We start from the raw sequence: 27,780 nt of genomic DNA, 5'->3' as shown, positions 1-27,780 counted from the left end.
CGTGAAATTCACAGCAGATGGAAATACTGTACATGGGAATGCGTGGGTCTAAGTCTGATACTATACAACAATAAGGCAATACACAAAATGTAAGACTTTGTACACTAAACAGTACATTGTTTTTATGATGCTCTCTTATTTGAGAGGATATAAGAAGCATTTAAACATTTAACTGAGCAATATAGAAGAGAGTGTGCATTTTAAAATAGAATATACTGTACACTTTAATGCAGTGAGGGTGTTGTGGCAGTGTACCACAAAAGATTAGCAACTGCATAAGAAATTATTCTATTTCAATTCATAGGTACAAACTTGGGTTTAATTTATCTGTACCAGTGACATATAGTGACAACAAATGGAATGTTAAGATGACAGAATGTACTTAATAAAAATTGACATTTTTGTTCAGTGTTGTGCCTTGAGATAGGATAAAATAGGTGCCTTACCCTAAATAAAAGGGAAGGGGGATGAATAAAAACAGAAATGTGTGAGTCATTATTCAGATTTGTAATGCAGAATTGTATCTGAACAAGGCAGTGAGAAATAAGAGCAGAATGGAAATCCCATTTGGTGTAAAGGATGCTGTTGAGTGTCCGAAAACAGGTTTGGACCAACACCAGTCGGCCTACTTTGGCGCTGAGGGCCCAGGTCGCCTTCACTTTTTGCGAGGATGCTCTCGATGCTGAAAGCTTTACATTTGTCCCTGCTGGGAACAACACCTGCTTTTGGACCAACGCGAGGAAGAAGAGTTGAGTTGTTGTCTCCGGGAATGTGCACGTTAAGTCTGGGTGCGTCATGAGGTGAAATGTCCCTCTGGTCCTGCTTCCTCCTGGTGGGCTTCACGGCGTGACATACTTTCTGTGCGTGTGAGGGAGAGTTTTGCCGGTGAACTGATTTCGAGTCCGGTGGCGTCTGCGTTCCCTGCCTCAGCGTCATCTCCACCACCAAAGAAGATGAAGCTGAACTTGGATGCTCCCTCACGGAGGCTGACGATGAACCTTTGGCGCGCTCCTGTTGACTCTTCACCTTCCTCTTCCTCCGCCGATAGTTGCCGTTCTCAAACATGTTCGCGCATTTGGTGTCCAGCGTCCAGTAGCTGCCTTTGCCGGGCCGACCCTTCTCCCTGGGCATCTTGATGAAGCAGTCGTTAAGGGAAAGGTTGTGGCGGATGGAGTTCTGCCAGCCCTGCTTGTTGTCGTGGTAAAAGGGGAAACGGTCCATGATGAATTGGTAGATGCCGCTCAGCGTGGCTCGCTGCTCCGGCGTGCTCTTAATGGCCATGGCGATGAGCGCGATGTAACTGTAGGGGGGCTTCTGCGGAGGGTCCTGGCGGGCCGACACGATGCTGAAAGCGGCGGGCACCACGCCACCGCTGTCTGCTCCGTACACGTAGATAAGCGGAGGTCCGGAGAAGTTCAGAGTGGAGGATGGCACGCCGAATGCCGCCAGGCATTCGCGGTATAGCGTCATGGCGCAGGGAACGAGCACCAGAGGAGAAAAGTGCTCTTCTCTGACTCGCTCCCTCACTTCATGTGCGCCACTAAATAAATGTTAATCACTGTTGTACTTTTGCTTCGTTTATGTTGATTTTGCGGCGGGAAATAAATCATCCACCAAACCGTCGGTGCTGTTTCAGCCCACCCACATTAATTAAAATTTCATTGCGCCGAACGTCCCCCCACTATTTTGCCCACTCGGCTCCACGGCCAATCAGGTGCCGCTTTATTCCCTCATCTGTTTATAGAATTAGTCGCTTGATAAGTCTGCCCACCCAAGTTGAATCAAGCTGTGTTTATTTGGGAAAAAATTTCCGGCCACCCAATACATAAACGCACTGATGTGCTGTTTGAAATATCACGTCCACCCCTGACGCTGAGACTTTGTTGGAGAGGCACAGAAAGAACAAGCAAACACCGCAGAACCCTTTGCTGGGACTTTCATAGGTTCAAACTTGTTCAAAAGGGAAAAAAACAACAAAAAGATAAAACATTGTATATCTAAATATCTATCTATCTATCTATCTATCTATCTATCTATCTATCTATCTATCTATCTATCTATCTATCTATCTATCTATCTATCTATCTATCTATCTATCTATCTATCTATCTATCTATCTATCTATCCATCCATCCATCCATCCATCCATAGCATATCGATTGAGAAAAATACTGTAGGCTACTTGCATGTGCAAATATGAAATATGATTTGGTCTGCTCACGTAGAAGGGGGGAGGGGGGAGAGACGAAACAAATGTTAACTTTGATGAAGTTAGACAACTTTATCAGATTGTATCAGATCAAAGCTCTCTGCTTATTTTTGAGAATGTGTCTGTGAGCCAAGCTAATCCCAACAACGTTGTATGCACAATTTTCCCAATAGACTGTGCTATGTGCACATTTCTACTTTTTTTTTTTTTTAATTAGTGTTTTTCTTTTTGCTATGCAGTACTGTGTTTCATTTCTGTATCACAATGAGATGGTTTTTCAACAAATTACAATGCAGTGTTTCCCCCAGCGCATTAATAGCCTGGCGGCCCATGCACAAGGCTTTTCTGGAATATTTCAGTATTTTTGAAAAACCTGAAAAATCGTCAGTGCAATAACTACCTATTTTACTGTAATCTCTCAGCAATTATATTTTGATTGTTGATTATATTTTATTGTTAATGTTGACATTTTAGATTTGATGAATCTAATTGAATAGACTTGTGTGCTTCACTACTGTGAAAATCTTGTTATACTTTGCATTTTCTTTTGTACATATTTTTGTCAATTAGTTTTACATTTTTCTTTATTTATTTATTTTCGTTGTCATTTGTTTTTTTTACTAGTATAATGGATGGATGGATGGATGGATGGATGGATGGATGGATGGATGGATGGATGGATGGATGGATGGATGGATGGAAGGAAGGAAGATTTTCTCCATTTATTCACATCGAGAGGCAGAAACTCAGAGACGCTGTACACAGGACAGTTGGACAATCATCCGGCAAACCACACACAATTCTCAGCCTGCACCGACAGACAGTGAATCGTGAAGGACTAAAGAACGACCTCACATAGGTCCCCGACATCACCTGAAGGATTAAAGGTTGACATCATGAGCATCACGTTTTGTAAACAGACACTTGTTACATCAATACCTAACAGACACATAACAGGTCATGAACTCTGGCACATGCGACCCAGGCCATGACAACAGCATGCACTTGACATATTGAAAAAGAATCCAATCATTTCCCATTTTCCTTATTTCAAGTCATTAGTTATTTGTAACAAACACAAGTTAGGAAAAATGGCAACTTCAACAGATCCTGATGAATGGAAGACAAGCTCATGGTTACATATATATTTTCACGAAGTGTACATTCTTTAAATTTTGAAATACTCCATCTATAGTACTTTGCATGCCTTTAACCTAACTCTAATTGCTTTGGATTTTACAGTGTTGGCATAACATAATGACTGGAGTAGGGATGGGCGAGTACCGATACCAGGTATCGGTATCGGGCCGATACCAGCCTTTTTTCAAGTACTCGAGTACTCGTGACGCAGACGAGTACAAGTGACCGATGGCAGAGGGGGAAGACGTTAAGTGAGTCCTCCTTGCCTGTAACTGGCGCTAGCTTGCAGCAGTTTTTCACCCAAACTTCACCGGTTTGGAAATACTTCAAAATTGTGAATCTTAAACTAAAAGAACATTTTTGTGTTTTATTTTGAGCTTTAAGACTATTGAAGAGTGACTGTGCTGTTTTTTTTGTCAAAATTAAAGGAAATATATTTGTTTAAAAATATCTTTTAGTGATTTTTTTTACTTGTCAAAATGTACTACTGGTATCAGCAGTTGGTATCGGTATCGGTGAGTACTGAGGGTCTGAGTATCGGTCTAAAAAAAAGTGGTATCGAACATCCCTAGACTGGAGTATATAGACGTACAAAACAATAATGATACAGTAATGCCACAATAACAATAAGCAATAGACTCCTCTGCACATTGACTCTGTTTTTACCAAAGCTGGACAAAATGGATTGTCAAGTTTTTCGTTCTCACTTATGGGATATCAGGCACTAAGCGTTCATTTGCCTTACAAGGACAAAAATGAAAAGTGTATTTTTTTTCCCTCGTAGATGTGTGTATGAATCCTTATATTATGTATTTTCCTGTTTATAGGTCAAAGGAGTAATATAACAACTTTACAAGTGCTCACAGCTGGCTCCTGCTTACATTAGCGGTTGGGTGATTTCAGCAAATAAACCTACAAACTTAGTCTTTTCTCTGTTTGTGTCTCAGCAGACGATGATTCACTGTAGCATAGGAAATAAAACTAACAAGACGTGGCATGCAGACGGACTGTTGGAATGTTCACACTGCATTAGTGCAGAAGATACAAGGAAATGGTGTAATAATGATTTACTGAAAATATTGCTAAATTATTTGTTGTGTCTTTCAAATGAGTAGATTTTGAATGGGCTATTACATTTTTAACAATAACAATATTCAGTAATAAAATAATGCATGTTCCAAATATTGGCTGCAGGGTGACCTAGGCTAGTGGTTCATAATAATATCAAAAATATTCCTATAACAGCAACACTGAACATGACATGATACAGCAGGATATGAGAATATAATGTGCCACCTATATAGAGAAGGCTAACCAGATTAAATACATCTTTGTTGTTATTTTGTTGTTGTTGTTTTTTCATCAATGGTCTTTCTTTTAGTGGCACACCCAGCGGTCTAGAAATGCCCCATGTGTGCCCGGACTCTCTTTTCTGACTCTGAATGGTTTTTAGTCTATGTGTGCCTTGAAATTGGCTGGCGACCAGTTTTAGGTCTTCTCTGTGTATAGTGCCCAAAGTCACTGAGATTATCTCCAAAGTATACACAACGGCAATATGAATATGAACATAATAAGAACACTATTTTTCATCCGTTTCAACAAAATTAGTAAGTGGACAGGAAGGGAGGCTAGGGAGTTATCTTTGTCCAGTGACTTTGTTTGTCCTTGCTTCATGCGTTGACGTCCTCATGTGGAGTATGTCGGAATAAAGGCGACATCTGTTGGACATGTTGAAGAATAATCCAGCTGTTCCACCATACGAAATTTGTATTAGTTTATTAATTACATCACTGCGTTTTTTTTTTGTTTTTTTTTAATAAACCATGGAATAGAAAACGAATTTTGTTTATCAACAACATAAAAGTATTAATACACGACACGTGGACAAAATAATAATAATAATCATAATAATACTACAATACTATAATACTAGAATAGACATTGATTCTAAATTGAAGGTGGGGCGGAGGGGGGGGGGGGGGGGGGGGTAAGTCTGGAAAAGAAATTACTGAAAATAATTTGACCATAAGGACACGTTCATATAATGTGTGTCCTCTAATTAGCATCACAGTTGCCTTCAACTGTGTATTTAATTTTTATTTTTTATCATTCTCCCGAGTCATATTTAATTCTGTGACCATTGGGTGTTTTGGCGCATTTTTTCACCTTTATTTAGTGTTATAACACATTCAAAATAAGTAGAAATGTTCTTTATGCGTAAGCTTTAGGTTACTTTTTTTACGTGAATCTGTATGTGCTAGCATTAAACTTCCACAGCATCTATCAAATAGGTGTGCAAAATTCATCCTGGCTAGTGGTGGGAAAATGAAGTGTCATGAAACACTTTTTTGTTTTCCTTGGTTTAAAGGCAAGTGCAATGGAAAGTGATTTCAGTTTCCACTACATAGTTAAACCAAGAGCACCACCTAGTGGAGTAAGTGGTTCATTAAGCTTCATTTTCCCATCACTAGTAGGGTTGCAGGCTGGGGCCTACTCCAGCTGTTTTTGAGCAAGAGACAGGGGTACACCCAGTAAATCACAGGGTACATTTACATCTACAAAGAATGCATATGAGAGGAAACCGGGGTACCCGGAGAAAACCCACTCAGGCACAGGTAAAACAACTTTTATTAGAAACTATGCAGGAGAGATGGAACATCAACATACAAACATTGTGACGTAAAATATTTAACTTTCTTGAGAACCTGATTTTGATTGAAAATAACAATAAGCAATAACAAAACGGCATTTAAATCAACCAGGATCCTGTTCAGTCGGAGACGGATGCATTGTCCCTTTTGGAACAACAAGATATTTGATGGCCCACGGTAGCAGAGATTTTGCTACTTGAAACCTGCTTATGTCCAGAAGATTCTGCCCAGACACCACGTAAGTGTATGAGAACGGCTCTCCATCAGCATGAACAGTAAGCGGTTTTCTTCTTTTAGCAGACAAACTTTGAACATGAATACTGCCTTCAACATTGCCAGAAGCCATCACGGAGTCAAACAGCCACGACGGGGGGCTCCCATCTAATTGTGCCTCATCTTGCGCCACACCAATTGTCGTTTGTGCTTCTTGCACACACACTGGATCCCTTTTTCTCTTTGCCTTTCTATGTTGTCTATCGACAGTCTCTTGCTGCGTGTCCGCATTTTCGAGCATGGTCTGGGTTTCTTCAGGAGCAGTGTGACAACTTGATGTTGCTGTGTTACTGCTGCCCGATGAGAGTGGCTGGTTTTGATACGGTGGTAAGGAGCCAAGGTCCCCTTTGTTGTGGTCCTCACGTTGTGTGCTCGTTATGGGAAGTTCGGTACTGGTGTTCACATGAGAGTTTTGTTGGTGGGACTGCATTGACTGTATTGGAACGGCTTCCTGGGACATATCTGAGGAAGAAAAGTCATTAGGTGCAGCAAACATTTCCCACGGTTTCTCTAAAGGTGTGATGTCCTTATTAGGCAAATGTACACTTCCGTTGTCATGATGCGTGACGTTTTCGCCACAGTTTTGGACTTCTCCCCCTCCATCTGTAAACGTTGCATTTTGCAAGTCTGCAGGATCGAGAGACAATCGGGTGCTCTCCGAAAGTCGCAAATTCAACTCCAAGCCCCCGTCAGTTGTCAATGTATCGGAATTTTCTTTTTGTTCATGCATAGCATGTCCTTGTGGGATGAGGAGACACTCAATCGGAATGCTGAAATTCCCCACGCCGTCATCTAGAACTCGTTCAGTGTCCCAGCTGGTGGGAGTGAACATGTCCGGTTGAGTCGGGGATGGGAGGCCATTTGATGTGGAAGGCTGCAGATTTGCACTCCTTGCAATTGTCAGTTTCTCCTTTACATCCTCAAGCACGGTTTGTAAACTGTCATGCTGCCACTCCCCCAGCAGATCAGACAGATTGAAGTCATTGGGGTTCATTTGAGAGTCCTGCGTTTCCTGGCCCGAAAGCGCCTTCCATGTTTTATAGATTATCTGCTGGACAGAGCGTGAAGTGGTGCAGCAGGGTGTGCGGTCTTTTGTTGGGCCAGCTGCAAGTGATTGCATCGCTCCAACTGACAAGAAGAACCTGCATTTGGTCGGTTCAGTGGCCATGTGAAACTGCAGGCAGTAGTTTCTGATACAAACAGTGGTATTGAGCAGACTCGTGAAACATTCCCTCTCCTCCTGCTCCTGAAGATGCTCCCACGCGGACGAGGTGAGAATGGCGGGGATCTGCATTACACTATCAGAGAGAAAGATCAACCCTGTTGGGCCTTCTACGTTTCGGGCCTGAGACAGAGACATCTGACCCACAGAGGTAACATGGGCCTTGAGTCGCCCAACGTTACTGCTCCCCTCCTCACTGCCATAACTCTGGATGAGACCCTCAATCCACGGAGTCAGTGCACCCCGAATGATGCGCGGCATGTTTTAAGATTCAGGTTTTTCTTCAGCTGCTCCGTTAGGCAATTGTTGATGAGCTTATGAAGTTCCGCCGGACTACCTACGTAATAAACACAGCAAAACAGACCATTATCCTAACAATTATTACAATAAACAATTATTATAGTAGGCTATATGAAAGACATGATGTAATAACGTCTCACTATCCATTTACATGAATATGTTTGAATTGCGTTTATGTACGAAGTTAATCAACAGGCAGTATAATATCGTTACTTAATTTATTATAATAAAAGTATATTATAATGTTATATTAGTTTTGTTTACTTTTTCGAATTCCACATGAACCTGCAAGTCCGAGAGATGAGCGCGCCCAACCCGGAAGTATTTGTCACGATCACATGACACTCAACGTGGCTGCGTCCCACTTCGTTTTAACCTAGTACTTTGCATACACACGTCGAAATATAAGCAAATATTCTGCTATTTGAATCAGTCTCGTTTTATTACGTAGATAATTTCAACCATATTTCACTATTACAATCTTTTTTTTTTCTGTACCAAACATGCGAATTTGGAATGAAATGAGTCAATAAAACTGTGAGAAGCGTATTTGGACGCTACTCTGCAAATGTATTTCCGCCACGTTGATGGTGTGTTCAGGTACAGCCAAAACTCCTTGAATGTTAATACGAAACCCGACTTGTTTGAAGGCGTTCCGCAATTATATAATAGTAAATGTATGCAATAACTGTTTTCGCTCGATTCACTCATTTTCTGAACAGCTTATGCTCTGATAAATTAAACCCACTCAGGTTATGGTTTGTACGCAAATGTAATTTAACAACAATTTCCCATGAGCATTAAATGCAGCACAAACCATGTCCTGGGCTTTCTCAAAACATTGTGAAGTGATGTGTGCTGACTAAAATGTAGTTAGGTAAGCGCACAGACTGCACCCAGAAAGAGTCACGCGTTTTTCCATCTCAAGGTAAGGCACATCTCTGTTAAACTTGAATTTGGATTCGTTCAAAAATGACATAGCAAGTTTTGGACAACTGTAATCTCACAGCAAGTAATAGCTAGCGGAATAATTCAATTTAACACACCATTATTGACCTCTTCTATGAACACTTCTGTGTGGATTATATTGTCAACTACAACGTGTCATTTTTTGGGGGGAACGAGTGAAATAAAATAACCATTCTGCTAGCCGAGTCTGAGTCTGAGTAAATGAGCCAAACTCAATTTAGGAACGTTGCGGATCTAATACGATGTCATATCACATTCGTCTTTCTAGTTCACATATTCTACTGACTCGCGAGCTTGGGTATATTAACAGTAGTGGGGTATACAATTAATAGCTTTATATATAAACAGGTTTTTGTGTGTCATGTTCATGTTGGTTTTATATGTGCTCACTACTCTCCCTTGTGGCGTATTGTTGTAAAGGCGGATTGGATTAATTGTTTTTTTAAAGCGACTGTAATGTTGTTCAACAAGGTCTGTTTTGTATTTTTGCTTGGCAACACGCACCGAGATTTAAATATAAAAACAATTAGGTAACAAATACGGAATCTTTGTGGAGGTTCTTGTTCATTATTTCAAGTAGACATACTAGTGTTACTGTGTCCCATGTTATGTACTCTCAAAATACCCCAAGAAGTAAAATTATATCACACTTTACACAATTATTCTTGTCTTGCTAAAAATCTTCCCTTGGTAACTCTTAAGATAAATGCTAATCTGTTTTAACACTGCCACTGCAGCTCTGTTTATCTTTTGGTTTTGGCCTCTATTTGAAAGTATCTTTTTCGCTAAAGTGAGAAGTTGAGTTGGTGGTTATTATGTGAGCAGCTTACAACAGTGGGCTGATCGCGTTTTGCAGCCTTTTCATAATTTGGCTTATACAGAATTTACCTACTGTTTAAATTTAACACTTGGTGTATATGTCACATTTTTATTTGCGACATTGGAGGTTTGATTTATTTTGTATGCCTTTTATCTTATCAGTTCCATCCTGTTTTTTTTTTCTTGTCATTGAGCACACAACCAGACTTTGCCAAGTCCAGACATGCCAGATTCTGCGCCGAGTGATCCTGGTTCGAGGGTATTTGACCCTCAGCATTCCCAGAACCTTCTCAGAGTTCTTCGCACCTTCTGGCAAGAGCAAAGCTTCCATGATGCACTGCTGGTGGTGGATGGTGAGGAACTTCCTGTCCAGAAAAACATCCTGGCTGCAGCCAGCCCTTATATTCGGTAAGGCAACATGAGTAAGACGTTGTAGCTTTATTCCACTCTTATGGTAACAACATTTTAATGTGAAATGTGTCTATAAAGTTCAGGGGCAATCTACAAGGGGTTGCTTATGTTAACGATTCTGTTCTAGGACCAAACTGAACTACAATCCTCCAAAAGAAGATGGGTCAATGTACAGAATTGAGCTACAGGGAGTTTCCATGTCCATCATGAAACAGATTCTGGACTACATCTTCAGTGGTGAAGTGAGTGCAGATGCTTTCAGAAGCATCTTAGATTTTCGTATCTTTTGTTTTGGTTCGTATTACTAGTACCTCACTCTGTCTATTGTTTACATACTTGTTTATGTTTTAACATCTGCATGACCTTTACATACAGATCACTTTGAGTGAAGGGACCATCCAGGACATGGTCCAAGCGTCTGACCTGCTCCTCATGACTGAGCTCAAGTTGCTGTGTTGCCAGTTCCTTGAAAGTTGCATCACAGCAGAGAACTGTATCGGCATCCGTCTTTTCTCCCTCCATTACTGCCTGCACCACGTCCACTACACTGCCACGGAGTACTTGCACACTCATTTCCGCGACGTGACGCTCACGGAGGAGTTCAGGGAGTTGCCTCACGAACGACTCTGTGAGGTGCTGTCTGAGGAGAAGCTTAACGTCGGTAATGAAAAGCATGTGCTCGAGGCTGTGGTGCGATGGTTCGCTCACGATCCGGAAGCTCGCAGGGTATGTGCTCACCCATGTTGGACCAGGCTCGCCGTCTCTTTTATAGGTTAAATACAAATACCTTCCCTGGTTATTTGAAGGCATTCAATTGAGCATAAGGTTTTTGTATAGGATCAAGTTTTAGGCGGAACTAGGAGGTCTAGTCCATTGATCCATCAATTAACCTTTTATGTACATTACGTTGCTACCATGGCTGGATTTGCATGGAGATTTCAAAGGATTTATCCAATATGGCTGAGTTCACATCCCAAGTTGCATGCACATTTTCTTTACCATCCTAGACCTCATTCAGGTTGTGGGTGAGCTATGACTCAGCTGATAGAAATATTATTGTAACTTCACATAAACTATAGACAAACAACTGTTCATACTCACATTTTCACGTACGGACAATTAGAGTTGTCAGTAAACCTAACATGAATGTTTGTGGAATGTAGGTGAAATCCAGATTACCCAGAGAAAAGCCGTGCAAGCACGGGGAGAACATGCATACTCCAAACAGTAAAAATGAACTGACCTGCTCCCCCTATTGATTTAAATGATGGTAGCCAACACATTACTCCACTGGATGCCAATATTTTCCTTATTTAGTGACATCATCAACGACCTTCAAATGTAGTATAATTTAAAGCACGGATTCTCAAACTGTTTACACCAAATCCCACCTCAAAAAATATGTAATATCTATCTACACAATATATATTTCCAACTACCACCATAATGACCCAAATTAAAATACAGTTGAAAACAAAATATAAAGATAAAAGATTTCTAAAAAGTCCTAAATGTTCTTAATTTAAATACAACTAAACTGTACTTCAAAAACTGTACAGGAAAACTTAAAAAAACAAAACAAAACTGTGCTCTCGTTTTTTTTTTTTTTGTATTTTTCATTTATTTGTATAGTTTAGTTTGTTGAGACGCAAATCTGTGTATTTTGATTACATAAAACTTGCTTTTTTCTTCTACATCTTTTTCTGTCATTCATTCTAAATCTCTTTTTCATGCACATTTCAAGTGACTTACCGATCCAGCTGTGTTGACATTCATAGGAGACATGAAACTAGATTAACCAAATTGTTCTACTTAATTAAGAGTTGGATTTGACCCACTTATTTCCCCTTGAATTCTTGATCTAACCAATACCTTATGGATAATAGCATTCTTTCAACTCTGTGATAGCATTTTGTGGAAGACTGCCCTGGAGGAGTTTAGTGTGAAAAGCAAAACCTGCCCAGAACCCTAATGGATGGATGAATAACAAACAACATTACTACATCTTGTAGAAAGACTTAGCAGAAGAGTGAATTCTGTCGCAGGAAAGTTTTCACTTCCTGTAGATGCAGTGAATGATCACTTGGCTTCTTCGTCTATTAAGTCTGTTACCAGCTATATACAGTAAAGAAAACACCGTTATTGTATGACTTTTATTTTAAGGTTCAACCTAAACTCTTTGTGTAATTGCAGGTGCATATGAGGGAAGTGATGTCGGCAGTATGGTTGCAAGGCTTGGATGCGAGCTACCTGAGAGAACAGGTACCGAAACAGCCTATTCTTGTATGTTGCGTTGCGCGCATTCAGTTCATTATAGGTTTAGGTTCCCATGTTAAACAGATATTTCTTGCCAGGCCAGGTTTGAACTCGTGTGAATGTGTCATCATATCCCTTTAGGCCTTGGGAGAGCCGCTGATGAGAGAGGTGATTAGAGAGCACTGTCAGCCAGTGCTAGGAGAGAACCAGCTGCAAGGCGAAGCTCTTCTCGCTGCTTTCAAGCCTCGAGGTTACTCGGAGTGCATTGTCGTTGTCGGCGGAGAGGATCGTAGGTAAGATGGAAATAGATTCAATCATGACTCTGTGGCGATCACAAAGAATTAGTTATGTGCTGTGGTTGGAACCCAAAAATGCAGACACAAATAAGATTTTAACACTTTATTCACATAACATCAAGAGACGCGAAGCTAACTTGCACTGTGGAGGTGCACAGGGAGACAGAGATAATAATCCGACAAAAACACACATTTCTCAGTCAGGCTTATATAGACAGCGAATCGATCTGATTGGTTGTGGCAAGACATGTGGGTAACAGGACTGACGGAATTATCTGATTGGCTGTTGACCAGATAAAGAGAGTAAAGATTCCTGACATCACATAGCTCCTGACATCGCATAGCGTCTTACCAGTTGAAACTAGATGCTGGTTGCATCAGTTCAAAACAGAATACTTGACCACACGGTCATGACCCAAACATAACCTTTGCATGGCCTAAACATAACCTTTGCCTGATCCAAGTCATGACAGTAAACATAACCCTTGCATGACCCTAGTCATGACAGTAAACATAACCCTTGCATGACCCTAGTCATGACAGTAAACATAGCCTTTGCATGACCCTAGTCATGACAGTAAACATAACCTTTGTATGACCCTAGTCAAGACAGAATTAAAGACATTTCAAATCAAACTACATAAATAAGACAGTTTACAAATTACTAAAAGAGCATACAATGTAAGAAAAATATAAATATATTTCAAATGAATAAAAAAAGGTCATGAGCATGATAAAAAAAAAAAAAAAGTCATTTTAAACCTTGACTTAAAAACATTCACACTTGCGACTGACTTCACTTCTGCTGGCAGCTTATTCCATTTGTGTGCAGCATCACAGCAAAGTGCTGTTTCACCATGTTTGCTTTGAACTTTGGCCTCCATTGTTAGAACTGAGTCTGCAGAACTCAGAGCTTAGCTTAGTGCTCATTTTCAAATAAGTGTGTAAAAATAGAAGTTTGATGAGTGCAAATGTGTTTGTTCCGTGCAGGACCAGGAAACCTACAGCTCTGACCCGCTGCATGTGTCCGCTGTATGACACCAACCGACAAGCCTGGATCGATCTGCAACCTATGAGCATCGCCCGTGTGGGTCATGGGGTGGTCGCTGCTGGTATGTGACAGGGCAGTACAGCATGACAGTGATGCAGAAATTACATTGTTCTCCCTCAATTAGACCTAACAACAATATATTAAATTAGTAATCTAAACCAGTGAGTCTCAGATGTTGGGTTGGGACACAAAATGTTTGTTTTTTGTTTCCGCCCCTTTCAGTACAGAGGCATACCAAGTTCCCACATAATATACAATTCTCTTACACTATGCTACTAGTTACTCTGTAAACGAATATAGTGCAACTCAGCCGCTAGCTAGCAGACGTCAAATCTAGATCAAACTCATTTAAAGCAATGTTTAAAACGGTAACTAAATGTATGTATACTGTATTTTCAGAAGCTATTTTGAAACAAAAAAATATTTAATTTTTACAAAAGTGCGTCACAACTTTGCAAACATGTTACAGTACAGTACGGCTTTTAATAATGTCGTTTTTTTCTGGTGTTTTAGAGGGATTTCTATTTGTGATTGGTGGGACAGATGAGAACAATATAGTCTTGGACACTGGTGAGAAATACGACCCAGATTCTAATACATGGAGCCCCATACCCACAATGTTACAGGTATGCTATTGACCAATTCCTACATCTCTTTTCCAATTGCTCACCGTTTTTCTTTTCTGTCAATTAGAAATAAAATGGTAAGAACTGTTCCATGTCATGATTATCTTGACCAAAATGATCAGTCATTTCTGTAATCGAGATTTGGCTAAAAGTAATTATAAAAATAAAAAATAAAAAAGTTATAATGCATGACTGCACCTCAACCACTGGAACAGGTTTTATTTTAGCTGCGTCACAACAAACCATGTGCCATCACCTGCTAGGTAACAAAAATGTAAACAGGAAATAGATTTGCTGTACAGAATAGCAAGTGATAAGTGACTGTCATTTGTTGACAATTTAAAAAATTGCCCAGCAGTCTAACACAGTGATTCTCCAACTGGGATTTGGGGAATAGCAAATGACAACAATAGGTAGATATTGAAGTAGATTCAATTGAATGTGATTAACTTTGTTTGGATTAAACAAATAATGAATATTTAGGCTGAAACACACCCAAAAAAAAATTCCAAATTCTCGTGGCATTTTATGCTGCACAAGGGTAGTTATGTTTAATTGGTGTGCACATTATGAAGTAGTCCTTAGAAAAATGTCTTCTTTAAAAGGGGTCCCAGGACCCAAAAAGTTTGAGAATGCCTGAAATTCAAGCAGCAACTTCAGCAACACATCAAAAATATCCAATTTGAACATATTATCTTTGTTTGCGAGATGAAACAAAGACACATTCTTTAAATTACTGTAACACTCTAATATGTTTATTATATGCAAACATGTCACTTTTTTATTTATTTATTTATTTATTTATTTATTTTTTTTAGGCGTGGCGCAATCATATCAGTAAATAACCCTTCCCTTTGCTATGTTAGCTGCCGATACTATTGCTATTCTTGTTGAGGTGTATTATGAGGGATTGCATATAATAAATTCAACCCATTTTAAATAGTAACTAATCAAACTCATTTAAAATAATCAGTTCTGTGAATGAGAGAGCGATAAATACAAAAAAAAAAGTTACATTGAACTGTTACAAGGGTTTATCTGTAGACAATTTCGCCATGACACTCGATGTGTATTTTATCTTTTGTTTATATAACACGTTATCTGATGGACTCACAAATGGAACACCACTAGTCGGCATGGAGACATTTTGAGGCTCAAGATTTTTACGATAGTCACCACTCTCGCCAGAGCTCAGAGGTTGAAGAGCACACATTGAACTCGCCCTTCACTTTCATCTCAATTACACACCTGTAAAGTGTCATCACTTCAGCTTGTGGTTTATGATGTTGCTGTGGTGACAATATCTGACATTTGACTGACTTATAAACACCTGTGAGAGTGCTCAGTGCCACCTATGTGGCAATTCCAGCGAGATTAGATACATCCAGGACTACTTTTTTTTTTTTTTTTTTTTTTTTTTTTTTTTTTTTTTTTAAATGTTGACAAGCACACAAGATTATTTGTACAAGGCATATTTTGCAGTTTTGTTAACAAACTCTTGCATTTCTATAGAATTGTTCTGTGGAAGTTTTGCCTGACAACACTTGAATATGTCTTGAACACTGATTTGTGCAGACTCGCCAGAATTTTGGAGTGGTGGAGCTGGATGGTCTTGTTTATATTCTTGGTGGGGAGAATGCAGAAAGTGAACTGACCACTGTCGAAGTGTTTGACCCTCACGTCAATACCTGGAAGATGCAGACCAGTATGACCATGATTCGTAAGGTAACACAACTTACAGCTTTACAATAAAGTAAACATTTGATGTAGCTAATAAAAGTTGGCTGTCATATTTATGTACATAGTGTTAGACATGTGACAGCAGGGGCTAGCAAGGATCTGAACTTCACTCCCAATTTTCATTTTAGCGCCTTCCAGTTAGTACATTAATACAACAATATATCTTAACTCATTCACTCCCAGCCATTTTCACAGAAGCAATCCCGTTCACTCCCGGCTGTTTTACTGAATTTTGACTGATTTTGCAAGGCCCACAGAATATTGTGTTCAATTGCTATAAAGCATGGAACCTATAAAAAGAAAGATTAAAGTCTCTTCTTTCATCAGGAAAAATAAGTATGTTTCTATCTGTTTCCGTTTTTCAGCAATTAGCATTAGAAGAGAGCTGAGAGCTAAGTTTCATCAGTTTTCACAAATCTATTTAAAATTGTAAGTAATTGAGCTTTTTTTCGAGATGGCCCTGGTTGATCTCCTTTGCTCTGCTGCCACCTGCTGGCCGTTTGTGTAATAACTACCATTTCTGCAACCGTTCTTTGCAGTTGAGAGGCTGCATCAAACCCCTCTGTATGCTTTAGCATTAAAAAAAAAAAAAAAGAAAAAAAAAAAAAACGTATAAATACGTCTTTGGGAGACGTAAAACATTAAAAAAAAACATATTTACATGTTATTGGGAGCAAATGAGTTAATAATAAAATACTTGATTCTTATAAAATATTTGCCACAAGCATGAATAATACAGGGCAGCATGGAGTAATGGTTAGCATGTTTGCCTCACGGTCAAGAGGTTCTGTGTTTGAAACGTAGCTCAAACCCCGAGTGTGGCGTTTGCGTGTTCTCCCCATTGTTAGCTTGTGTTTTTTCTGAATACTTCAGTGTTCGCCCACATTCCAAGAACATGCATCAAACAATTGAATGTAAACCATTTCAGGGTCCCCGTCCATCGCCTAAAATCTGCAGGGATGTAGCTTATTCACGACCTTAATGAGGACAAGCCTTATTGAAAATGGATGGATGGATGGATGAATAATGCATGTTTCTGCTTGAAAATTGCAATTCATCCCGCCATCCATACATTTTCTGTCACACTTCACTTTATTAGGGTTTAGGGCAGGGCAATGTATTGTTATACATCGTAAGCAGAAGAAAATTGAGGGATGTGTCGTTCGTTATTGTAGTGATATCTATATATGACCATTTAAGATATTAATATGGAAAATTAAAACTGTCAAGTATGTGGATTTATCACGCTCGCACTCCATGTCAGGCTTACCAAACACATACCCCCATTCTAGTTTGGGATTAATTGACAGCTAACTGACAGAGGACACAAAAAGGCATTTGACGATAATTGCTACATTGACTTATTGTTTGATTAATAAAGTTTGAGGGACGGAGTTGGAAATTCACTTTGTCTGATTCTCGGGATTTAAACTTGCCAGGTTTTTGTGATTTTAAAAATATACCCAAATAAAATTCCACCATCAATGTAACATATAATCTGCACAATCGAAAGTTGAAAAATATTGCACTTTTTGAGAGGGGAAATAAAAAATAAGATGAGAAGTGATTAGGGGTGTTAAAAAAAAAATCGATTCGGCGATATATCGCGATACTACATCGCGCGATTCTCGAATCGATTCAATAATCGGCAGAATCGATTTTTTTTTTTTTTTTTTTTTTTTTTTTTTTTTTTTTTTTTTTTTTTTTTAGGATTCACACCTTGAGCATGGAAGAATGTTATATGAACGGCACATTAAGCCTTAATATTTTTATTTTAATGCTGTTCAAACATGAAACAGATTACAACCTCTATAAGACTGAAATTTCAGATAAATAAATAATACATTTTCATATAAATCTTACACTCTACAAGCTTACTGATTAGTATTTTCTAAATATGAATGAAAAAAAATCGCAACAATCGACTTATAAATTCGTATCGGGATTAATCGGTATCGAATCGTGACCATTCGTATCGGGATTAATCGGTATCGAATCGAATCGTGACCTGTGAATCGTGATACGAATCGAATCGTCAGGTACTAGGCAATTCACACCCCTAGAAGTGATGTGGTTTTATACGTGCACAATTCACATCCTTTTACAACTGGGAAGGAATGTGGCAGTTAAGAATTAACCAATCACATCCAAATTCACGTTAAACGAGAGTTTGTATGTTTTGCATGTTCTTTATTTATTTATTTATTTATTTATTTATTTATTTTTGCACCATTCAGCATTAATGGTGCCTTCACAGATGTGTAAATTACCCAATGTCATGGACACTAACTATACCTCTTTGACCCAGAGGACACAACATCCATGATTTCCAAAAACAATTTGATGTGTGGACTCATCAGACCACAGCACACTCTTCCACTGTCACTAACAAACTGGTTATTACTTTTATTGGGTTTGTTTGCTCCAGAATAAAAAACAACAACATGTGTTTAAAGTGTGCTATATTTTCCAAATGGGTTCCTATGACTTTCAGAAGTCCCAAGAAAATTCAATGTTCCATAATTTACAGCCAGCCTCGACTTCAGTGAGTCATGCCTCTGATGGTTGCTTCAAAATTCCCAGGTTACACAGGACGGATGTGTTAGATCTGTCTGTACGGAAGAAGGCACGTAGATGAAATGTGTGCCAGCCAGCCACGCAAAAAAAAAAAAAAAAAAAACTGGCAGTTTTTCAGGCAGTTACTTTTGCCTTGTGACTTTATTTTTGCTCTGATATGGCATCAGCAACCTGTCAGACCTGTGACCAAATAATTAATATGTATGGTGCAAATCCCCCCCTTCCCCCCAAAGGTGGGTTGCTATGCCGCCATGAATAAGAAGCTCTATGCCATGGGTGGCGGCTCCTATGGGAAACTTTTCGACTCAGTCGAATGTTTTGACCCCAAAACCCAGCAGTGGACCGGCCTCTGTCCGCTCAAGGAAAGAAGGTAATCTTGTTTTACGTCTAATAGTCTTGTGAGTGTAGTTTGATAAATGAAGGAGGCTTTTTCGTTACATTGACTGATGCAGGTACATAAATTTAAAGGGATACTTGACTCACTGAGCCATTTTTAACAGTAATATTTTGTCTATATTTAATATGATAACGTCATTATTTTTCATGAAATATTAATATCTTTAAATACAAATTTTGCCACTTGACGTCGACTGAAGATCACATCACCTGTGCTGGAAGCAGGTAACGACAAATCATGTCTCAGTTTGCTGACCAAACCCAGAAAACAGGTGAGCCGTGATTGGTCATTACCTACTTCTTCAGCACAGGTGATGTCATCTTCAGTCAACAGCTAATGGAAAAATGTGTTTTTAAAGGTATTAATTGTAAATGAAAATGAAGTTATCAAATTAATTTGACAAAATATTAACTTTTTAATGATAATTTCTATATTTTAATTTTTTTTATATATTGTATATTTTACATGATATACATTTTATATTTTTCTTATTTTATATTATGTATATTTTTAATTAAAATTTACATGTTTATATATATATATATATATATATATATATATATTTTATTTAATTATAATTTTAACTTCTTTTTTTTCCCCCCAAAGTATTCCTTTAAGTATTTTTATTTCACCTTACCTTTCTTATTTTTATACATGGCAGATTTGATTTGTTTCAAGTGTTTTTAATTTGAAAAGAATACACTCTTAATTTAGGCTGTTTGACCTTTTATGTTGCAGTATTGCACAACAGGAAATGAAACACAGCTTTGCGGTCATTGTTGCAGCGCCAACAGTGTCAATTTTAGTTTCAGTTTGACTTGTTTTCAATGTCTGCTAAATCATATGAGATTGTTGCACAGAATGATGACGCAATAGATACTGCAGTTGTTGAGTCACTCACAACATGTACAGAATTAAAGAATAGTACAAATAAATGTCATGTTGCATTACCTCGAAGATGCATCACTACAACTTGAAATGACCTGTTTTTGCTGGCACAATTATGATTCTTTTTATTTTTGTGTGTCAATTATATTTCGATCACATGCTTTTATCAAATGTTTTCCTGAATTATGCCCATTTGAGAGGCCTTATTCTAATGCAAGTACCCTATTTTCCGCACTATAAGGCGCACCGCGTTATAAGGCGCACCTTTAATGAATGTCATATTCTAAAACTTTTTCCATATATAAGGCGCTACGGTAGAGGCTAGGGTTACGTTATGCATCCATTAGATGGTGCTGCGCTAAAGGGAATGTCAACAAAACAGTCAGATAGCTCAGTCAAACTTTATGAATAGATTACAAACCAGCTTTCTGACAACTCCATTCACTCCCAAAATCAATAAACAGCTGTTTTATTATTTTCTCTGAGGTAAACTATTAGTATTAGCTAGCGATCCAAGATGGCGAGATCTTCTGCACATGTCACCGATCGTGCAGGGTCACGATAGCGTCTTGACAGCGAGACCTGTTCCGGCTCAATTTTGATCCATATATAAGGCGCACCTGATTATAAGGCGCATGGTCAGCTTTTGAAAAAATTTAAGGCTTTTAGGTGCGCCTTGTAGTGCGGAAAATACGGTAAGTAAGTAGCCAATCCCGCCCCACATACTTCTGGGCCAATAGTGAGTATGGATTTTACACTATGACAATTAGGGGCGGAGCTACATGTGGCTGCATTTAGAGCTCCATTTTTTTTTTTTTTTTTTTTTTTATTAAAAGTAAACTAACTAAAATGTTTCCGATTAGGTTTGGATCGGTGGCCTGTGGTATCGGTAGGGAGCTCTACGTCTTTGGTGGAGTGAGAAGTCAAGAGAACGACAACCCAGAGCAACGTCACATGATGACCTGCAAGTCTGAATTCTACCATGATGAAATGAGGAGGTTTGTCATACACATCAACGAGCAGTACTTGTTAAATGTGTGATTGATGTTCTGATCCTAATGGGGGCACGTTTATGATGTCGTCACCGTGGAAATGTTTTGAATTGCTAGAACAGCTGTACTTGCCGTGACGATGTGCTTTTGTGCAGGTGGATGTTCCTAGACGACCAAAACCTGTGTATCCACACAAGCTCATCATTCGTCTACGGTGCCGTCCCCATCGGAGGCAGCATCTATGTCGTCGGAGACCTGGACACCGGTCAGAGAAACGCGACCAAGATGTCGTAAGCAACATTGGTTTTGGTTTGGAGTGAGTCATTGACCTGTTGTGGTCGCGCAGGTACCAGTTTCGACTACATCCGCGAGTTCCGCCGCAGTACGGGGACCTGGCATCGGACCAAGCCCATGCTGGCCAGCGACCTCTCCAAAACGACCTGCGCCGCGCTTCGGATCGCCAACTGTCGTCTGTTCCGCCTTCAGTTGAGCCAAGGCATGTTTCGAATCCGAGTCTGACGTGAGGAAGAACGAACCAGCTGCTGCTGCTGTACATCTCTTTTGCACACTTGTCATGTCCACCCACTTATGACATAGTATCTGGGTTTAGGGAATTTAGAAACACTGAAGTATTTAAATGGCGAACTATGCTTTTTGCGCTTATTTTTTTTCATTTTTTTTCAATTTTTTTTTAAGGGAGACTTTTTCTTTTATTATTATCATTATTATTATTATTATTTACAAAGCATATATGCTGCATAATTTTGAGGGACATTTTATATTTTTAGGCTGATAGTTTAACTCATTTGCTCCCAAAAACGTATAAATACATTTTATTTTAAATATTACCACGCTCCCAAAGACTTATTTATACGTTTTTATGTTGTTGTTGTTTTTTATGCCACAGCATATAGAAGGCTTTAATGCAGCCTGAACTGAAGAGAATGTTCAAGCAATGGTAGTTATTACAAAAATGGCCAGCAGGTGGCAGCAGGGTATAAGAGATCAACCTGGGTCATGTTGCAAAAAGCTCTTTTTTTCCCACTGTTTTAAACAGATTTGTGAATAATAATGAAACTTAGCTATATTCTAATACTAATTGCTGCAAAACTGAAACCAATAGAATTATCCTTTTTTTTTTCTTCTTCTTTTTTTTTTCTTTTTTTCCCTCCATGATGAAAGAAGAGATTCTAATATTTGATTTGGTAGGTTCCATGTTTTGTTAGCAATAGGACACATTATTCTGTGGGCCTTTCAAATATCAGTCAAAATCCAGTAAAACAGCGAAAAATGTGCTGGGAGTGAATGAGTTAAGATATTTGAATTAATCCAATGATTTATATTTTTTTCAGATTTTTTTTAAATTGTTCTACTGCTTGAGGAGGGATTTGAAGCAACACTGGAAGAAATAGTAGCATCGGGTACTTACGGGGAAATTATGTGATGGTGCTTTTTTTTTTTTTTTTTTTTTTTTTTTTAAACATTGATTCCATCATTTGTAAATTATCATATGGTAGACTGGGGGGGAAATAGTTTGCAAAGACATTTAGCAAGTTGGTCACTATGCTGAAAGTCCTGATTACACTAATGATGTTTTACATTTGTTCAGTTTGTTTGCGACTACCATGTGACTAACCATCATTTTGAAATAGTGCATTGTTAAACGCCAAATGGAAATGAGGATATACAACTTATCTGTGAGTCAGTCTTTTACATGCTTTCAACTGGCGTAATCTCATACTTCACTGAAAAAAAAAATAGTTGCAAAAAAGGTTGTCTGGGTCGCACGGTGGGCTATTTGTTACCATGTCTTCCTCACAGGTGAAAGGTTCTGTGTTTGAATCGTTTTTCCATATTCTCACCATCCTTGTGTTTTTATTTGGTTTGCTAAAGCTTCCTCCCAAAGAGCAAAAAAAAAAAAAACATGCTTAAGATGGTTAATTGAAGATTTGATATTGTCTATAGGCATGAATGTGAGTGTGGATGGTTGTCTGTATGCTCGGCAACCCAAATGAGGACAAGCAGTCGAATGAATGGATCACCAACAAATGCAAAAGTTAATGTGTAGCACCTTCGACTGTCATCTTCTACTTTTTATTTTTTTGTATCCAGATTCCGACTGAGTGTATCCACAAGAGTACATACAAATACTTGACTGTAGAATACATCACTTGGTCCTGATGGATCCAAAATAGACTTTGCCAAAATTGAATCTTGAGTTGTTGGGATGGGTATTTTTACTGCCTTGGTGACCTCTGACCCGGCCTTGCAATAGGTGCAGCTTTGCCATCCATCGATCCTGTTTGTTTTGTGTGACTACAAAGCTGTTACTTTCTGACCTCAACTCAGGGTCACGCATGTAAAAGTAGACTCACTCTCAGTGAGAGTTCAGTTCACGCTACAATGCGAAGGTGATATCTTTTAAAAGGAATTTCTGAGAGACATATTGTTTATTATAGTTTAGGAGGTGAAACGCTCGGGTCGTGTCATTAACATCTTATGAGCATGTTGAGCGAGGGGGAGAGGTTCCGAAAGACCTAAATTGGCAGTTGCCTTAAATATTACATGCAGCTAATATTCTAGTGAGCATCACGTTAGCAGTATTGTACTGAGGAGGGTGTGGCTACCGCGTCATATTGTCAGTGTTTCCCAACCCTGGTCCTCGGGCACACTATCCAGCCTGTTTTTCATGTCTCCCGATTCCAACACAGGTGAGGATCGTTATCAGGCTTCTCCAGAGCTTGCTAATATGCTGCCATTGGAATCACCTGCGTTGCAAATAGAGAGACATGGAAAACAGGCTGATAGTGTGCCCTGAGGACCAGGGTTGAAAAACACTGATATTGTATTCGTCATACATCTGTATCCTCTCTGGTTTCATTTGTACACTTTTTTTTTTTTTTGTTATAAACATGACTTCCTGTTTATTGCCAGATTTACAATCCTGATTACCCAACTCTAAATCTAAAACTAAACAAACAAACAAAAAAATACCACTACTGTGAAAGTTGTGTGTTAAACTGACTAATTCATTCCAATCTTACTCCAGTCCTTTGGAGACATCATACGCTTTTTTTTTCTTTTTTTTTTCCCTATGTCTGCAGTGTACGCTATTGAGAACACACTAAAAAGGAATTTCTGAAATTTTTAGTGCAACAAATCTGTTTTCATTCCATCATGTGTGTGCCAAGGTTATTTTAGTTAACTAAAACTAACAAAACTAAAATTCAACAAACAATTTCGTTAATGAAATAAAATAAAAACGAAAATGCTTTTCAAAAAACAAACTGCAACTACATTTTGTTTACAAAACTAAGTAAAACTTTAATTATATAAAAAATGTCCTTTGTTTTAGTCTTTGGTAATTAATTTAATGTATGATCCTTTGAGGATGATTTTAAATGTGATTTTAAGTAGATTTATTTTTTTATATTAACCAGAATGGGGTATATGCCACGGAAGAGGCAGGACTGTTTTTGCACATGAGCTTTGATTCCGGTTCCGGTTCGCGACGTGTAGGCTGCATCCCAATACTTGTGCTTCCGACTTTGTACCCCTCGGTTGCGTGTTCCCGTCGACGGGTGCGAGTGTGTATCGTGTCTGTCAGTTGTCCGAAGCACGTCAGAGAGCTGAGACGTCCTGCGTGCTCTCCTTCAATATCGAGGCGTGCACGCAGTTGGGGGGCGCAGGGGTGGGGGATGCGAGTGTTGGAACGCGGCACACACGTCGCAACCTGGAACCGGAATCAAAGCTCGTGCGAAGTCACGGAAGTCGGAAGTCCCGCCTCTTCCGTGGCACATTACGACATCTAGCAGTAGCCAATAGAAAAGCATCTTCAGATGACAAATCGCTGTTATGGTGCTTTTTTTTATTTATTTTTTTTTCTAATATTGCGCACAACTAAAACTAATAAAAACTAAGGGAACCAATTGAATACTAATTAAAACTAAATTAAAATAATAATAAAAAATAAAACTAACTAAAACAACAACAACCCTGTTGTGCGCTTCCAGTAAATCTGTCAGCAAGTTCTTGAATCCACTCTTCAATGTTGGTGGTTTCTTCTGTTAATGATTCATTTCCTCTATTAATCTTGTACACGACATGACGCGAGTTTGAATTATGACTGGACAGGGGACACTCGGCAATAGCTTGTTAATGTCCTATCACCTGCTGCTGTGTTTAATCAGTTACTGGAACTACAGTGACTTATTGCACTGTTTACTTATATTGGCACATTATGTGGCACAATAGTCTAATCTAGTAATGATCTTTTTTTAACCTAAGTTGTCTTATGGAACGGGGGAAGCATTTGGCTGTTTGACATGTACAGTATAACGAGTGTGTTTTGTAAGACATGTCAAGTGAATTAAAGCACCAAAAGAATTAACTACGTTTGTAATCCCTCCAATTTTTGAGTCTTTTTTTTTTTTCTTTTTTTTCATGACGTTAGATCTATGGATCATTGTTTGCCTTATCATGCTACCTCTTAGATGCAAAGTGACACACATACACGACAGATTATGTAATTTGGGGGTTTTAAAATGCAAATTGCTTGCGCTCACCTTGTTGATGGTGACTTGCTTCCTCATATGTTATACTTTATTGGCCTTGTTCAATCTAAAAATAATGTTTTCGAACTATGGTTCAACGGAATTATTTTTCAAGACAAGCTGATGAAACAGGCCTGGATTAAAAATGATGGTGCCAATTAAAAACATTGAAAATAATTTGACCACAGGGACATGCTCAACCAAGGTGTGTTCTATAATTAGCGTCACAGGTGTTTTGAAATTTATAATGAGTCAGTTGGCCTATTTAAAGGGCGACAAGTCGTCACTGTGCTGTTTGGTGACATGTAAACAACAATAAACATGGACTGTGGAGGAGTGATGGTTCTCATCTTAGAAAGAAAATTATAGACAAGCATGTTAAAGGTAAAGGGTATAAAACAATTTCCAAACAGCTTCGTGTTCCTGTGACTACAGTTAAAACTTCCACATATTCCCAAATTTAAGATCAACAGGACTGTATACCCATTTTGTCTACATGTGTAGTTTTTGGTAAGGGAAAGAACTATTTGATTAAGTTTTGGTACAGTTCCTGTTGTCGTTTGATCATGCTATGATGTTTTATTAGAATATTTAATTCATCGTAGGTTTACGATTTCTTGCTTGCGTCAAGCCTTTGTGTCTGGCCATTAGTTTGACCATGTCATGATCCGCTTATCTCTCTCTCTCTCTCTCTCTTTCCGTCTCATCCCAGACTGCGTGCATTCAGTTCCAAGTCTCAGGATACTGAATCGATTGCAACTGGACTATTCTGGTTGTTTCAGAAAATGTTTCGCCTCTCATCTGAGAAGGCGTCATCAGTCCATGCAACAAGGTTTGGTTGGCACTGTACCAGTATCAAGTCTTGTCCATGCAACAAGGTTTGGTTTGCAATGTACCAGTATCAAGTCTTGTTTTTTTTTTTATATAATTTTTTTTATCTTAAGAAAAACTAATAGTTACTGCAATTAATAGCCAATTCATTCAAATCATATCTGCACAAAAAATCCTTAATTCTTCACATTTCTCAACAATGTTTTGTTTTGTTTTTTTGTTCCTGCTTGTATTATGTCATGCTGCAGTACGCCGGCCAGTGTTTGCTTTTATTTTGTCTGCCCATTTCCTGTTTATTTTGAAAGTTCTAACTACAGTCTCACCTCAGGTCACTTGTCCTTCCTCCTGCTCTGCTAATTACCGGTCCCAGCCCATGATTGCTTCCACCTGCCATCAATTACCCAACCAATAAATAAACTTCATCCACCACCTGCCGTTGTCAAAGTGTCACACCCAGTGCATGGAAGTGTCCACAGTCTTTGCCTTGTTTTTGTGCCCCTTTTCCTTCCCAGTGGAGCCCCTTTAGTTGTCCCTTTTTTGAGTGCCCTTTTCTCCCTCTCCAGTTTGGAGCTCTTTGTGTTCAGCGTTGTTCCTTCTGCAAGAGGTGATTTTGTGTTTTTTTGTGATTAAACTGCAGCCTTTGAGGCCTACCGTCTCCGTGCGCCTCAGTCCTCCCTTCTTCGTTGTATCATATTATGAATGTGTTAAGCAAGGTTCTAGATAGGTGTGCATTTTATTTTATGAAACGATGACTGTGGGTGGTGTGATACTTCTCAGGCATGTAGTTGAATGGATGGATACAGTGACTGCAAAAATTAAACAATCTATTCTTAATAAAACAGATTTATTCAAATATTACTCCTGATTATCCCTAGCTTTAGCACTTAGCTCTGCCATTGAGGTTGATTGGTTGTATTCTATTCGCTGTGTATATTGTGAATGGTAATGGACTGCTCCCTCTAAATTGTGTCTTTTGAGGTAAAAATGAGGAAAATAATAGAGATGGGCGAGTAGAGGTATTGGTGCCAATACTTAATTTATTTGAATAAATTGGTACTCGCAACAGGTGCGATACTATCGGCTGCCATTGTGTTGGTGTTTTATGATCAGGAAATGGAATTAAAGAGAATAGAAAAGTGACAATAAAAAAAATAATTTCATGGAATTATAAGGAAAACACTAAAGGGATATATATACCTATGTCTTTAAAATTCCATGCCTGTTTATATATATATGAATTACTAGTGGTATCGGTACTTGATATCGGTGGTTACTCAAGAGTTGAAACTCTCATGCTGACATCAGTCTGAAAAAAAAAGTGGTATTGAACATCCCTATTAAAATAATTTAATGGCACTGTATCGGCTCCAAAATATGCCTATATGCCAGATGGCCTTGGCAAACACAACGTGCCCAGAAAAAAAAAAAACTTGTCAATAAATCGTACGTTCGTATTATTTACTGCCTTTGATATTTTTTTTCCTGTTATGAACGAATACCATTGTCTTTATTTTGGATATGTAATCCTTCCATTTTAGATACTCTAAATGCAGCTGTTTTTCATTTAAATCAAAACGAT

At 38.7% G+C, this 27,780-nt stretch overlaps 3 protein-coding genes across 8 annotated transcripts; 1 reads left to right on the top strand and 2 right to left on the bottom strand.

The window, feature by feature from the left end:
* Positions 1-1,545, bottom strand: foxl1 (forkhead box L1). Its single transcript, XM_077518049.1, has one exon. The coding sequence runs from the start codon at positions 1,468-1,470 to the stop codon at positions 496-498; it is 975 nt and encodes a 324-aa protein (XP_077374175.1). The 5' UTR covers positions 1,471-1,545; the 3' UTR covers positions 1-495.
* A 4,414-nt stretch (positions 1,546-5,959) lies between these two features.
* acd (ACD shelterin complex subunit and telomerase recruitment factor) lies at positions 5,960-8,129 on the bottom strand. The gene is made up of 2 exons (XM_077518048.1): positions 8,060-8,129; positions 5,960-7,832 (listed from the first exon to the last, which is right to left on the bottom strand). The coding sequence occupies exon 2, from the start codon at positions 7,754-7,756 to the stop codon at positions 6,104-6,106; it is 1,653 nt and encodes a 550-aa protein (XP_077374174.1). The 5' UTR covers positions 7,757-7,832; positions 8,060-8,129; the 3' UTR covers positions 5,960-6,103.
* Positions 8,130-8,476: 347 nt separating this feature from the next.
* On the top strand, positions 8,477-26,724 carry gan (gigaxonin). Of its 6 annotated transcripts, none has more exons than XM_077516323.1 (15): positions 8,477-8,723; positions 9,778-9,991; positions 10,122-10,236; positions 10,370-10,720; positions 12,188-12,256; positions 12,392-12,543; positions 13,537-13,658; positions 14,111-14,223; positions 15,799-15,948; positions 18,774-18,910; positions 20,689-20,823; positions 20,973-21,082; positions 21,164-21,313; positions 26,083-26,248; positions 26,530-26,721. In XM_077516323.1, the coding sequence occupies exons 2-15, from the start codon at positions 9,807-9,809 to the stop codon at positions 26,576-26,578; spliced, it is 2,004 nt and encodes a 667-aa protein (XP_077372449.1). In that variant the 5' UTR covers positions 8,477-8,723; positions 9,778-9,806; the 3' UTR covers positions 26,579-26,721. The 6 variants fall into 6 exon arrangements, with proteins under 6 accessions (XP_077372449.1, XP_077372450.1, XP_077372451.1 ...); XM_077516324.1 differs by having other exon boundaries at positions 26,519-26,721; XM_077516325.1 differs by having other exon boundaries at positions 26,083-26,202; positions 26,530-26,719.
* The last annotated feature ends 1,056 nt before the right edge of the window (positions 26,725-27,780 follow it).

The sequence above is a fragment of the Festucalex cinctus genome, chromosome 3 (genome assembly GCF_051991245.1).
Source record: "Festucalex cinctus isolate MCC-2025b chromosome 3, RoL_Fcin_1.0, whole genome shotgun sequence".
In the NCBI taxonomy this organism is placed as follows: Eukaryota; Metazoa; Chordata; class Actinopteri; order Syngnathiformes; family Syngnathidae; genus Festucalex; species Festucalex cinctus.
Note: the sequence above shows the minus strand (reverse complement) of the source record. Positions and strands in the feature narration are given on the sequence as shown.